This window comes from Trichosurus vulpecula, chromosome 6, assembly GCF_011100635.1.
Source record: "Trichosurus vulpecula isolate mTriVul1 chromosome 6, mTriVul1.pri, whole genome shotgun sequence".
Taxonomy (NCBI): Eukaryota; Metazoa; Chordata; class Mammalia; order Diprotodontia; family Phalangeridae; genus Trichosurus; species Trichosurus vulpecula.
Genome location: NC_050578.1, coordinates 227679533 through 227691638, shown reverse-complemented (window position 1 = coordinate 227691638; position 12106 = coordinate 227679533). Strand labels below are relative to the sequence as shown.

At 45.6% G+C, this 12106-nt stretch overlaps 1 protein-coding gene across 1 annotated transcript in view; it reads left to right on the top strand.

Annotated features, from left to right (window-relative positions):
* Nucleotides 1-12106, top strand: part of IRAG1 (inositol 1,4,5-triphosphate receptor associated 1) — a 72556-nt gene that overhangs the window by 24550 nt on the left and 35900 nt on the right. Inside the window, exons 8-10 of the mRNA XM_036765381.1 lie at nucleotides 686-1294; nucleotides 4022-4100; nucleotides 11646-11769. Coding sequence (XP_036621276.1) covers nucleotides 686-1294; nucleotides 4022-4100; nucleotides 11646-11769 — 812 coding nt within the window. The remainder of the gene's footprint in view (nucleotides 1-685; nucleotides 1295-4021; nucleotides 4101-11645; nucleotides 11770-12106) is intronic.

Sequence of the window (12106 nt, the reverse complement as noted above, 5' to 3'; positions counted from 1 at the left end):
TCCCCTTTTCCTTCTCAATTTGAACACTGTGTGCAGGGCCCAGCGGTTTTCACCCACAAGAGGAAGATGCTGGCGATGCCCGGCCACTTGACAGCATTTGGTGGGAAGGAAGGGGAGACCATGTGTGAGGGGATGCTAGAAATTGGCCAGCCATCCCTGTTCTCTTTAATGGTGATGCCAAAAGTCAGGAGCCAAGCTTGGCAGGAAGTTAGGTCTCTGGTGAAACCTTATTTATAGGAGCCCTGGTTCCAGGGTCAGAGTCCAAGTTTCTGGTGGGGAAGAGGTGAGGATGAGGTGAGGGTCCTCCCCTTCATCAGTGTCAGAATTTACTTGTTGGTTTTAAGATCCAAATTGAAATTCCCCTTTCTCTTTCTGGGCTGGATTGGGCATCAGAAAACCTGAATTCAAATTCTAGTTCGACTTCTTAATACCTGTGTAACCGTGGGCAAATCTTGCTGGTCCTTAGTTTCTGCAGTTACAAAAATGAAGAGAATAGACTAGATGACCTCTAAGTTCCTGTCCAGCTCTAAACCTATAGTTTATTTATTTATTATGCCCATTCTACAGATAAGGACATTGAGGCTAAGAGAGGTTAAGTAATTCTCTTATCCCACAGCTAGGAATGCTCCCCCTTGTCCTGGAGTCAGTTGTACCTACTTGTCTAATCACGGCCTTCTTCTTTTAGAATGCCACCAAGGGGCTAACAGACCGAAAGCAGAATGACCAAAGGAAGGTGTCTCAGGGACGACTGGCTCCTCGCTCCCCCAGTGTTGAGAAATCCAAAGAGACGTTATCTGAACAAAAAGAAAATTTTGATCCCCTTAAACACGTAGAAAATAGTACACCCAAAGTCCTGGCTTCTGGCAGTGGTGGAGGGAAAATGTCCCTCAACAGCCCTACAGGTGCTGGTGAAAAAGACCCAGGGAAGCAGCTTCTTAAGAAACCCAAGGAAAGTGACCCTCTCCTGAAAAGCCACCTCCAGGGCCCAGGGCCAACTCCCCAAGGACCCCAGGGAAAAGGCCCAGCTTGGGAACCACCAAACTCCAAGACCCCCTCAAAAGCTGACCTCAAGCCTTCTGGATTCCGACCCCCTCTTCAGCGAGGGGTGTCCTGGGACAGTAGCCCCATGGAGCCGGGGCCAAAGGACAAGGTCATCGCCAAGCTGGCAGCTGCAGAAGAAGAGAAACGTTTTCCCAGCAAAGTTGGCAACAAACTCCCCAAATCATCAGGATTCAAGGATTTTCAGATCCAGGTTCAACCTGTGCGAATGCAGAAACTGACCAAGCTCAGAGAGGTGAGTTCTTTGTGGGAGAGGAGTGGGCTAGCCCTAGGAACAAAATGGGCTAGCCTTAATATAGTGGAAAGAACACTGGATTTGGACTCATAGGACCTGGGGTCAAATCCTACTTTTGCTGCTTACAATCTGCATAACCTTGGGTAAAGCACAGAACCTCACTGGATCTCAGTTTCATCGTACGTAAAATGAAGAGATTGGCCTAGATAACTTCTTTGGTCCCCTCCAGCACTAAACCTATGATGTTATGATCTCCCTTCACTTCTCCTGTAGTCCACATGAGTCTGAGTTCAAGTGGACAGCACTATGGGTCTCGACCTGGGCACTGAGGAGGCTTCTTTTTTTCCATGTGCGGCAAGCCTTCAAAATAATAATTTTGGGGAGGAGAGGAGAGATTGGGCTGTGGTTAGGAAGCTCCTTCTACCAATGCAAACTAACTTATGGTCTCTGCAGCTTCTAGTCTTATAGACTTGCTTAGTAAACTGAGGGGCTTAAATAATTTGCCTGAGGTCACATAACTAGCATGTGTCAGAAGTGGGGCTTAGACCCAGCTCTTCCTGACTCTGCGGCTGGCTTTCTAGCCTTTATTCCATGTTACCTCTCATTAATATAATTATTATCATTATTATATTGAGAGGCATCATGGAATTATAATTAATATTAATAATAATAATTCTTATTCTATTCGATCCAATAAACATTGGTAAGGGCTTACTATATGCAGAAGGTTGCTCTAGGTACTGAGTGATGTTTCGGACCAGGTCTGTGATTTCATTGAAGTTGGGAACCCCTAGTGCAGGACACCGCCCCACCCCCGAAGGACATCAATCCTTGCTCTTCCACCTCTGAGAGCCTTGCCTGGGACACTGAGAAGTGCTGTATGTATGAAGGACTTGATCCGAGGTCTTTCCAGCTCGGGAAGCCAGCTGTCTAGTGACGACATCAAGGCTGCCCGGGTAATATAAAGAAGAAAAATTACAATCCGCCCTCAAGGCACAGTAGCCAGAGCATAGCCTTGGAGTCAGGAAGACCTGACTTCAAATCCTGCCTCAGACACTAACTGGTGTCTGTGTTTCCCTAGACAAATCACTTAACTTCTCTGAATCTCAATTTCCCCGTCTGTATAATGGGGATGATAAAGATAGCACCTGCTTCGCAGGGTTGTAATGAGGATCCTATGAGATAACACACAGAGGGCTCTGTACACCCTAAAGAGCTAGAAAGGGGAGCTATAATTTTTGTTATTACTATTTATTGAGGAGGGAGGCGGGCAGGGGAAAGAAAAGACAAAAACACAAATACCTCTGTTTTAAAATAAAACTGGCTACGCACACAGGAGGGGTACAACTAAGGGCCTCTAGATGGCCCAAGGAAGGCAGGCTCGGCTCTGGAAGGAGCTGGCTTCTGATCTAGAAGCGCAGCAGAGGGGAAAGGGGCACTTAGCCGGACAACTCTTGTGGTTTTCAAGAGCTCTGTGCACCTTCCCGTTGTCTCTTTTAGAATCCCCTGCATTTAAAAAGCACTCTGGCACAGAGCAGCGCTTGATAAATGCTTGTTGATGGACTGACAGACATCCATTTTACAAGCCAGCAGCACTCCAGGTGTTCTGTGGGGAAGGTGTGTTATTCACATATGAGAGAATGTTCTGGGAGAGACCAGCCCTGCATGCTTCAGGCTGCCTGGCTTCCTGGTTTCAACGTACAGTATGCAACATGTAAACAGGAACCAGATGACTAAATACCTTGTCAGTCCTAAATATTGTCATGGTCAGGGATGAAATAACCCTGCCTCCCTCCAAGTTCCAAGAATCCTTCCTTCCTAGTGATCTATCAACAAACTGTCTAAAACTCTCCCCAGAACGGTCACTGGAGTTCATATAACATTCCCTTCCTGACATTTGAGCTCCCTGCCTTCTGGGGTCACAGAATCACAGGACTCTGGAGCCAGAAAAGCTTTTGGAGGTACTTAAGTAACTTCGAGCCCATGCCTCCCACTTCTTAGATGTGCAGAATCCCTTCTAAGGAAAAGCCTTTCACCAGTCAAATCTGAGGACATGGCCCCTTAGGAGGAGCTGCTTCTCTCTTTTCTTAGGGTAGAGAAATTGGAGGTATCCAGTGGTGGGAGGGAGGGTGGGAGTTAACCTCCTATAGCTCCTTTTTCCTTCTTCCATAATAACTCCCACCCTCACCTCCAGGCTTTAATATGACTGATGTTCAAAGAGAGAGAGAGAAACCAGGTTTGGATGGGAACTGGCCATACTGGAGTTTTCCTCTTCAGCCCCAAAGATGTGAAAGGAAAAGAGAGGAATCCTGGCCTTCGAATGGTTCCTTACTGAATCGTCCGCAGGTTAAATCACCCCATCATCCCACATCCCTTGGCTCCCGGGCACTCAGTCTTGTTCGATGCCCTTCTTTACCTACACAGGTGACTAGGCCAGGCCCAGGATTGGGAAGCATGGAGTTCCTTGACACTGGGCTTCAGAAATTGCCACAAAAGAGCTGACTTTGTGCATCTCTGCCTCACTTAAATCCAATTCACAGGCAATTCAAGACTTCCCCTTGTGATGTCATTGGGCCTGTTCAAGAATGAAGGACAGACAAACAAGAACAACACAAGTCCACTCAAACAATAGGCTTAAAATGGCAGAGATACAATACAGCGTGGTGGGTAGATGACCCAGCTAAGCCAAACTCTCTAAAAATAGTATCTTTTCCTTCTCCTGCCCAGGAACACATCCTGATGAGGAGTCAGAACCTGGTTGGCCTGAAACTTCCAGATCTCAGTGAAGCTGTGGAACAAGAGAGAGGTAGGTGGGCTGCAAAGAGGTAGGTGGTTGGAGGCAATGGTCTTCCTGCCAACAGGCCCTAGAGCCCTCCTCATTATGCCATTATCATAATGTCTCACCATCTCAACATGGTATGACCCATGAGTGGTCACCAAGCTTCATTCTCTTTGTCTTGTTGGCACCTGGCGGGTGCTTGGTCACTCAGGTTCATTTCCTTTCTTCACATCCATTAGACTGTAAGCTCCTTAAGGGCAGAGACTGTCTTTTTGCCTCTTTTTGTATCCCCAGCATTTAGCACAGTGCCTGGCACATAGTAGGTGCTTAATATTTATCGACTGACTGACATCCGAATCAGTTACCAGTTACCATCCTTTCTTTTTTTGTTTTTGTTTATGTAGACAAAATGGCTCTGTCCTCTGTTTTCTCATTACCAGAGCCTCCAGGTCCTCCTTGCCTCACACCCGGATTGCTGTAGGAGCCTCCTAACTGGTCATATAATCTCTCTAGCCACCAGAGTGAGCTTCCTAAAATCCCATTTTGGTCACATCTGTCCTCTGCTCAGACATCGTCAGTGGTTCTCTGTTGCCTCAGTGATCAAATCTAGATTTCTCTGTATAAACTTTAAGCCTCCCACAATCTGGCTCTGCTTTACCCAGTGTCCTCCCTCCTGATTCCATTTCTTTGCTCACCTAGAATGTCCTCACCCCCTCTTCCCATGTAACCATAGCCCATAACCCATCCTTCAAAGGCTGGCTCAATTGCCATCTGCTCTGGGAAGCCTTAGTGGACAACTCCAAGTGGCTCCAAGCTGGTGATGGCTGTCAGTGCCACATAACCTAGTCCTTTATTTTCTCAGCATATTTTCTGCAAGATAAAAATAATGACAGCCAGCATCTATATTGTGCTTTAAGTTTTTGCAAAGTGCTTTTGAAACATTAACCTATTTTATCCTGACAACAACTCTGACAGGGAGGTTCTATTGTTATCTTCATTTTGAAGATAAGGAAACTTAAACAGACAGAGGTTAGGTGACTTGTCCAAGGTCTCACAGCTAGGAAGTGTCCAAGGCAAGATTTGAATTCAGGTCTTCTGGCCTCCAAGTCCTGCCACCTAGCTAAGTAAGCAAAGTCAATTTAATCCCTCTTCCACATGATAGCCTTTCAAATACTAGAAAATAGCTGTCATATTCTTAACCTAAGTGTTGTCTCCCCCAGACTAAGCACCCCCAATTTCTTCAGATGATCCTCATATGGCAGGATATGGAGATGCCTCACCATTCTGGTTGCCTCCTCTCCAACATATTGATGCCCTTGGCCAAACATAATGCCCAGCCGTGAACACAGTGCTCCAAGCATGGCCTGAGGAGGGCAGAGGACAGAGGGACTGCCTCCCTTCCTCTGATCTTGAGGCCTCCCTGAGGCAACCTAAGATTGCTTTTGGTCACTGTGTCCCAACTCTGCTAGGTTTCACTTGTTCACTGAATGGGCTTGGCTAAGTCACCTAACCTCTCTTGGCCTCATTTCTCCATTTGTAAAATGAAGATCATGGGACCTAAGAGGCCATCAAATCCAACCTCCCTCATCTTACAGATGAAGACACCGAGGCCCAGAGAGGTTAAATTACTGCCCAAAGTCACACAGGTAATGGGCAGGGATAGGATTAGAACCCAGGTCCCCTGAGAACATCCCCTGCCTTTCTTGCCAACCTCACAGGGTCACAGTGAAAATCAAATTAATAGAAATAAATGAGGAAGGATTGTGGTCTTCCCCACAATCCAGTTCCTTCTCTCAGGACCGTTTGGGTCACTGCCTACCTTCAGGCCTGCTCAGATATCAGATGGCAATGAAGGTCTGACCTTGGAAGCCTCTCAGAACAGGGCTGCCCAGAAAGCTCCCTCCCCGAATGGCAATAGTGGAACTTCACCCCACATTTCAGCAGCATCTCAAAAGCTGTCTTGACGGAGCTCTGAGAAGTACCAGAAACAAAGGCTAAGAATGAACCCCTGTGGGCAGTCACATCTTAATGTGGACAACGATTCCAAATTTTCTTCTAAGTGTTTATTTTGGTCCCACTGGGAGAATTTCTCCAGACAAAGAGCCTTGGATGGGCTGTGGAGGGGGACAGACAGTATCTACTTCAGTCAGTCATCACGCCTGTATGTGCCCTGAGCACACAGAGGAATGACAAACCCCAAGAACTCTTCTGCAACGTTTATAATCGAGTCTTGAGAAGACAAGATTAATAGACATGAAACAATCAGAGAAAAATTCAAGACAGCTTAGAGTTTGAGTGTCTCAACATCGGAAGGTTTCTCCAGGGTCATCCAGCCTAGCCTTGTGTCTGGCATAGGAGTCATCCAGGATCTCTCCAGGCTTGTCAGTCGGTCAGAGAGTCAATGTGGTGAACATGTTCCAGCCACTATGCTAAGCACTGGGGATACAAAAAAAGGCAAATATCATAGTCCCTGCCCTCAAGGAGCTTATATTCTAATGGAGGAGACATTTAAAAAAGGCATGCACATGCACAATACATACAGTGTAAATGGCAGGTGATCTCTGAGGGGAGGCTCTAGCAGTGGGGGGAGGGGAGTCAGGAAAGGCCTCTTGCAGAAGGTGAGATTTGAGCTGAGTCTTGATGGGAAGCCAGGGAAGCCAGGAGTCAGAGACAAGGAGGGGGAGCATTGTGAGAAATTAATTCATTTCTGTTCCTGGGTTTTTCCTTCCCCAAGAAAGGGCAGTCTGACAAAGGAGCTCGTTTTACCCAGACAGATAGTTTGCTTAAGACCATACTGGGCTTGAGGTATCAGCAGCACATCCAGGTGGGGACTAGAAGGGGCCTTGGAAGTTGGCTAGGTCAATCCCCTCATTTTACAGAAAGTTTAAGTGACTTCCCCAAGGTAACACAGGTAGTTAATGGCAGATCTGGGGACCAAACTCAGGTTCTCTGACTCCAGATTCAGGGTCATGTTGCCTTTTCCATCAGGGAGTTAGAAATGAGATGCTGGACCTCAGGAGACAGATTTTAACACAAGATCTCAATTTTGCAGTCTTTCACATTCAGGTTGGTAAAGTTGAAAGGTTGGCGACAATATAGACGCTTGCACAACCTGCAGCCCAAGAGCTGCTTATGGCCCGTGGGCACACCAAAGGATTTCAGATGGCCTGCAAAAATTGTAGAGGGTTGCCTGAAATCCTTTGGTGAGCTGCGGGTTGTGTAGGCCTGATATAGAGAGATGAGAAGAAGGCCAAGGACAGAGTAGGAGAAGAGGTTGACAGTTAGGGGACAGACACAGGAAGAGCAGCCATTGAAGAAGACTGAGATAACAGGAAAGCCAGAGGAACAAAGGAGAAGAGTCCCTGAGAGGCTGCAGAAAGTAGACAGAGCACTGGACCGGAGTAGGGAAGACTTAGATCTTAATCCTTTCTTAAGTACTTGCTGTGTGACCTTGGACCAAAGCCCTTAGCCTTTTTGGGCCTCAATTTCCCTATCTGTAAAATGAGGTGATTGGACTCTAATAATTCAGGGCTTCTTAAACTTTTTCCACTCATGACCCCTTCAGCAGCTCTTAAACTGAGTTTAAATCCACACTTTAAGAAGCACTGGACCATACCACCTCTTTATTGTTGCTGTTGTTCAGTCTCCATTTGGAGTTTTCTTGGCAGAGATGCTGGAGTGGTTTGCCATTTCTTTCTCTAGATCATTTGACAGATGAGGAAACTGAGGCAAACAGGATGAAGTGACTTGCCCAGGATCACACAGCTAGTAAATATCTGAGGCTGGATTTGAACTTAGCAAGATGAGTCTTCCTGACTACATGTCAGGAGCTCTATCTGCTGTGCTACCTAGCTGCCCTGTATGACCTCTGAGGTCCCTTAAAACTCTACATCTGTGATTGATGGTTCTTTGCATCGTCAGCACCTAGCACAGTGCCTGGCACAGAGTGAGCGCCTCATAAATGCTCATGGACTGACTGCCTATCATACTGTGACTATCAAGAACTGGGGGGGCATTCTGTATCTCCTCCCCCATTAAAGCACACTGCCAAGATGGTGGCTGGAAAGCAGGGACTTGCTTAAGCTCTCCCCCAAATCCCTCCAAACACCTGTAAAAAATGGCTCTGAACAAATTCTAGAGCTGCGGAACCCATGAAATAGCAGAGGGAAGCAGGTCTCCAGCCCAGGAGAGCCTGGATAGTCACTGAGAAGGGTCTATCTCATGGTGCTAAGAGTAGAGGGCAGCCCAGCGTGGGCTGCGCCAGGACAGACCAGACCTGGAATCAGCCAGCTGGAACAGGCCCTGGGGCCATGAAACAGTGAGCTGTGGCAGTTACCAGACTTCTCAACCCACAAACGCCAAAGAGCAGGTTGGGGGAAACTGCGGGATCGAGTTCAGAGTGGTCCGGCCACCAGCTCTGGGGGTGGAGGAGGTAGTGCAGCAGTGGCGGTAGCAGCAGCAGGAAGCTCCTGAGGCTGCTTCCAGAACTCCAGCATCAGCTACTCCCCAAATCCCTGGCTCACACAATGGGAGGAATCTAGCAGCAGATGAGAGCAGGAGTACAAGGAGTGCTTTGTGGGCACAAAGGCAGATTCTCTTGCTGTGCTCTGCTTGGATCTGTATTGCAGTCCTGGTTGGTGGTTCTTGGGGGAGGAGGAGTGGATGGGGTGATGGTGGAGTAGAAGCAGCTCTGACAACAGCAGTGCTTGGATCCTAAAATTTGGGACAACGTATTCTACAAGCAGTCATATCCCAACAAAAAGCTCAAGGGTCAAGTAGTTGGCTGGGAACATGAACAGGCAGCAAAAATGAACTCAGACTCAAACTCAAACTCTAGATTCCTTTTTTGGTGACAAAGAAGATCAAATCATACAGCCAGAAGAAGTCAACAAAGTCAAAGAGCCTACATCAAAAGCCTCCAAGAAAAATATGAATTGGACTCAGGCCATGGAAGAGCTCAAAAAGGATTTAGAAAAGCAAGTAAGAGAAGTAGAGGAAAAATTGGGAAGAGAAATGAGAGTGGTGCAAGAAAACCATGAAAAACAAGTCAATGCTTTGCTAGAGGAGACCCAAAAAAATACTGAAGGAAATAACACCTTAAAGAATAGACTAACCCAAATTGCAAAAGAGCTCCAAAAAGCCAATAAGGAGAAGAATGCCTTGAAAGGCAAAATTAGCCAAATGGAAAAGGAGGTCCAAAAGACCACTGAAGAAAATACTACCTTAAAAATTAGAATGGAGCAAGTGGAAGCTAGTGACTTTATGAGAAAACAAGATATTATAAAACAGAACCAAAGGAATGAAAAAATGGAAGACAATGTCAAATATCTCATTGGAAAAACCACTGACCTGGAAAATAGATCCAGGAGAGATTATTTAAAAATTATTGGACTACCTGAAAGCCATGATCAAAAAAAGAGCCTAAACATCATCTTTCAAGAAATTATCAAGGAAAACTTCCCTGATATTCTAGAACCAGAGGGTAAAATAGAAATTGAAAGAATCCACCGACTGCCTCTTGAAAAAGATATCAAAAAGAAAACTCCTATGAATATTGTTGCCAAATTCCAGAGTTTCCAAGTCAAGGAGAAAATACTGAAAGCAGCCAGAAAGAAACAATTTGAATATTGTGGAAACATAATCATGATAACACAAGATCTAGCAGCTTCTACATTAAGGAATCAAAGGGCTTGGAATATGATATTCCGGAGGTCAAAGGAACTAGGATTCAAACCAAGAATCACCTACCCAGCAAAACTGAGTATAATGCTCCAAGGCAACATATAGACTTTCAATAAAATAGAGGACTTTCAAGCTTTTTCAATGAAAAGACTAGAGCTGAATAAAAAATTTGATTTTCAAATGCAAGAATCAAGAGAAGCATGAAAAGGTAAACAAGAAAGAGAATTCATAAGGGACTTACTAAAGTTGAACTGTTATTCCTACATTCCTACATGGAAAGATGATGTGTGTAATTCATGAGACCTTTCTCAGTATTAGGGGAGTTGAAGGGAATGTAGACAGAGGGCACAGGATGAGTTGGATATGAAGGGATGATACCTAAAAAAATGAAATAAATTTAAGGGGTGAGAGAGGAATATATTGAGAGAGGGAGAAAGGGAGAGATTGAATGGGGTAAATTATCTCACATAAAAGTGGCAAGAAAAAGCAGCTCTGTTGGGAGGGAAGAGGGGGCAAGTGAGGGGGAATGAGTGAATCTTGCTCTCATTGGATTTGACCTGAGGAGGGAATAACATACACATTCAACTGGGTATCTTACTCCACAGGAAAGTAAGGGGAAGGAGATAAAAAGGAGGGGGGATGATAGAAGGGAGGGCAGATGGGGGAGGAAGTAATCAAAAGCAAACACCTTTGAAAAGGGACAGGGTCAAGGGAGAAAATTGAATAAAGCAGGATAGGATGGAAGGAAATATAATTAGCCTTTCACAATATGAGCATTGTGGAAGTGTTTTACATAATGATACATGGGTGATCTATGTTGAATTGCTTGCCTTCCTAGGGAGGGTGAGTGGGAAGGGAAGAGGGGAGAGAATTTGGAACTCAAAGTTTTAAAAGCAGATGCTTTAAAAAAAAGGAACTGGGGGAAGGTTAAAAAGAAAGAGAAGTGAGAAAGGGAAGCATGATTGAATGTGGTTGCTGATGAGAGAGAAAGAGCGGGGCAGAGAGAGAGGGAGAGAGAGAAAGGAAGAAAGAGAGAGAGTGAGAGAGAGAGAGAGGAAGAGAGCGAGGGAGGGAGAGAGCACAGGTTGAAAGATTAGAAAGGAGACACAAGAGATGATGGATGAAGATACAGAGCAATTTTGAGGTGGAGAGGAGGAAAATGGGATAAATTCACAAATATTTACTAAGTGCCTACTATATGTGCCCAGCACTGTGCAAGGTACTGGGGATAAAAAGACAAAAACAAGATTGTTCCTGCCCTCAAGGAGTTTACATTGTATTGCAGGCAACATGTACAAAGCAGATATAAGGTAATTGGGGAAGGAGGGAAGGTACTAGCGACTGGAGGTGGTGAAGCTTTAAAGGAAATTGGGGATTCTAAAAGGGGAAGGGGGATGGCTTCACTCTTCTCACTATAAAATATTAGACAAGGTCATCAGATGAATGTGCTGACAGAGACATTTGTGTCTTTCCTCAGGGTCCATATTTCTTCTGACTGTCCTTCTTATCTCCCCATGGAAACTCCCAGGTTTTGTATCTGTTTCTCAGCATTCCTAGGTTACATGTAGATAAGTTCATTGTCCGTAATGGGCGAAGTGTTTTGAGCCAAACAAGGAAGCACAGCTCGGTAACCCTTGTCTTTTGAGAACTCTGCCAAAGAAAGGGTATTTTTTTTATGTTTTGGGTATAACTACAAATCTGTGCCATGAAACAGTCACCAACAGGACTCACCTGTTCACCATGGGTAAGCCCTGTATTGGGCACCATGCAAGGTTACAAATCTATAATCTCCTTCTGCTTGTCAAAGAGAATGCTTTAGGTGAAGACAATTTACCAGTGTGCTCCTAGTATAATAGATCTTAAATGGGATCCCCAAATGTCACTTTGCAGGACACCCCTCTGAGCTTTCCCCAGGCATTGAAGAGGAAGAGTCCAAGAGTGTCTGTGACGTCATGCCCAACATCTCTGATGTGCTGCTCCATAAGCTACGAGTTCATAAGGCCCTCCCTGGCAGGTAAAACTCAGCGTGGTCTCCAGAAAGTTTGGCATCAATTCGGATACCTCAAACTGACCTATGGAGCACCATCATGCCCAGTTTTGTGTTACATTCTTTGTGGGGAGGTAAATTAGAGATAATTTAGACATGGTCACTTCCCTCAAGAAATTGGCGGGGGAGAGGGGGTGGGGAACCAGTGCAAAACTATGTGAATGAGACCTGGAAGGCAGCAGGAGTTCAGAGAAGCAAGAAATCACTGTGGCTTAGAATAGTCAGAATAGACTACCTGGAGGAGGCTATGTTTCCTGGTGGGTAGGCCCATTGAGCAGAATATCAGATTACAGACCAGAAGGTG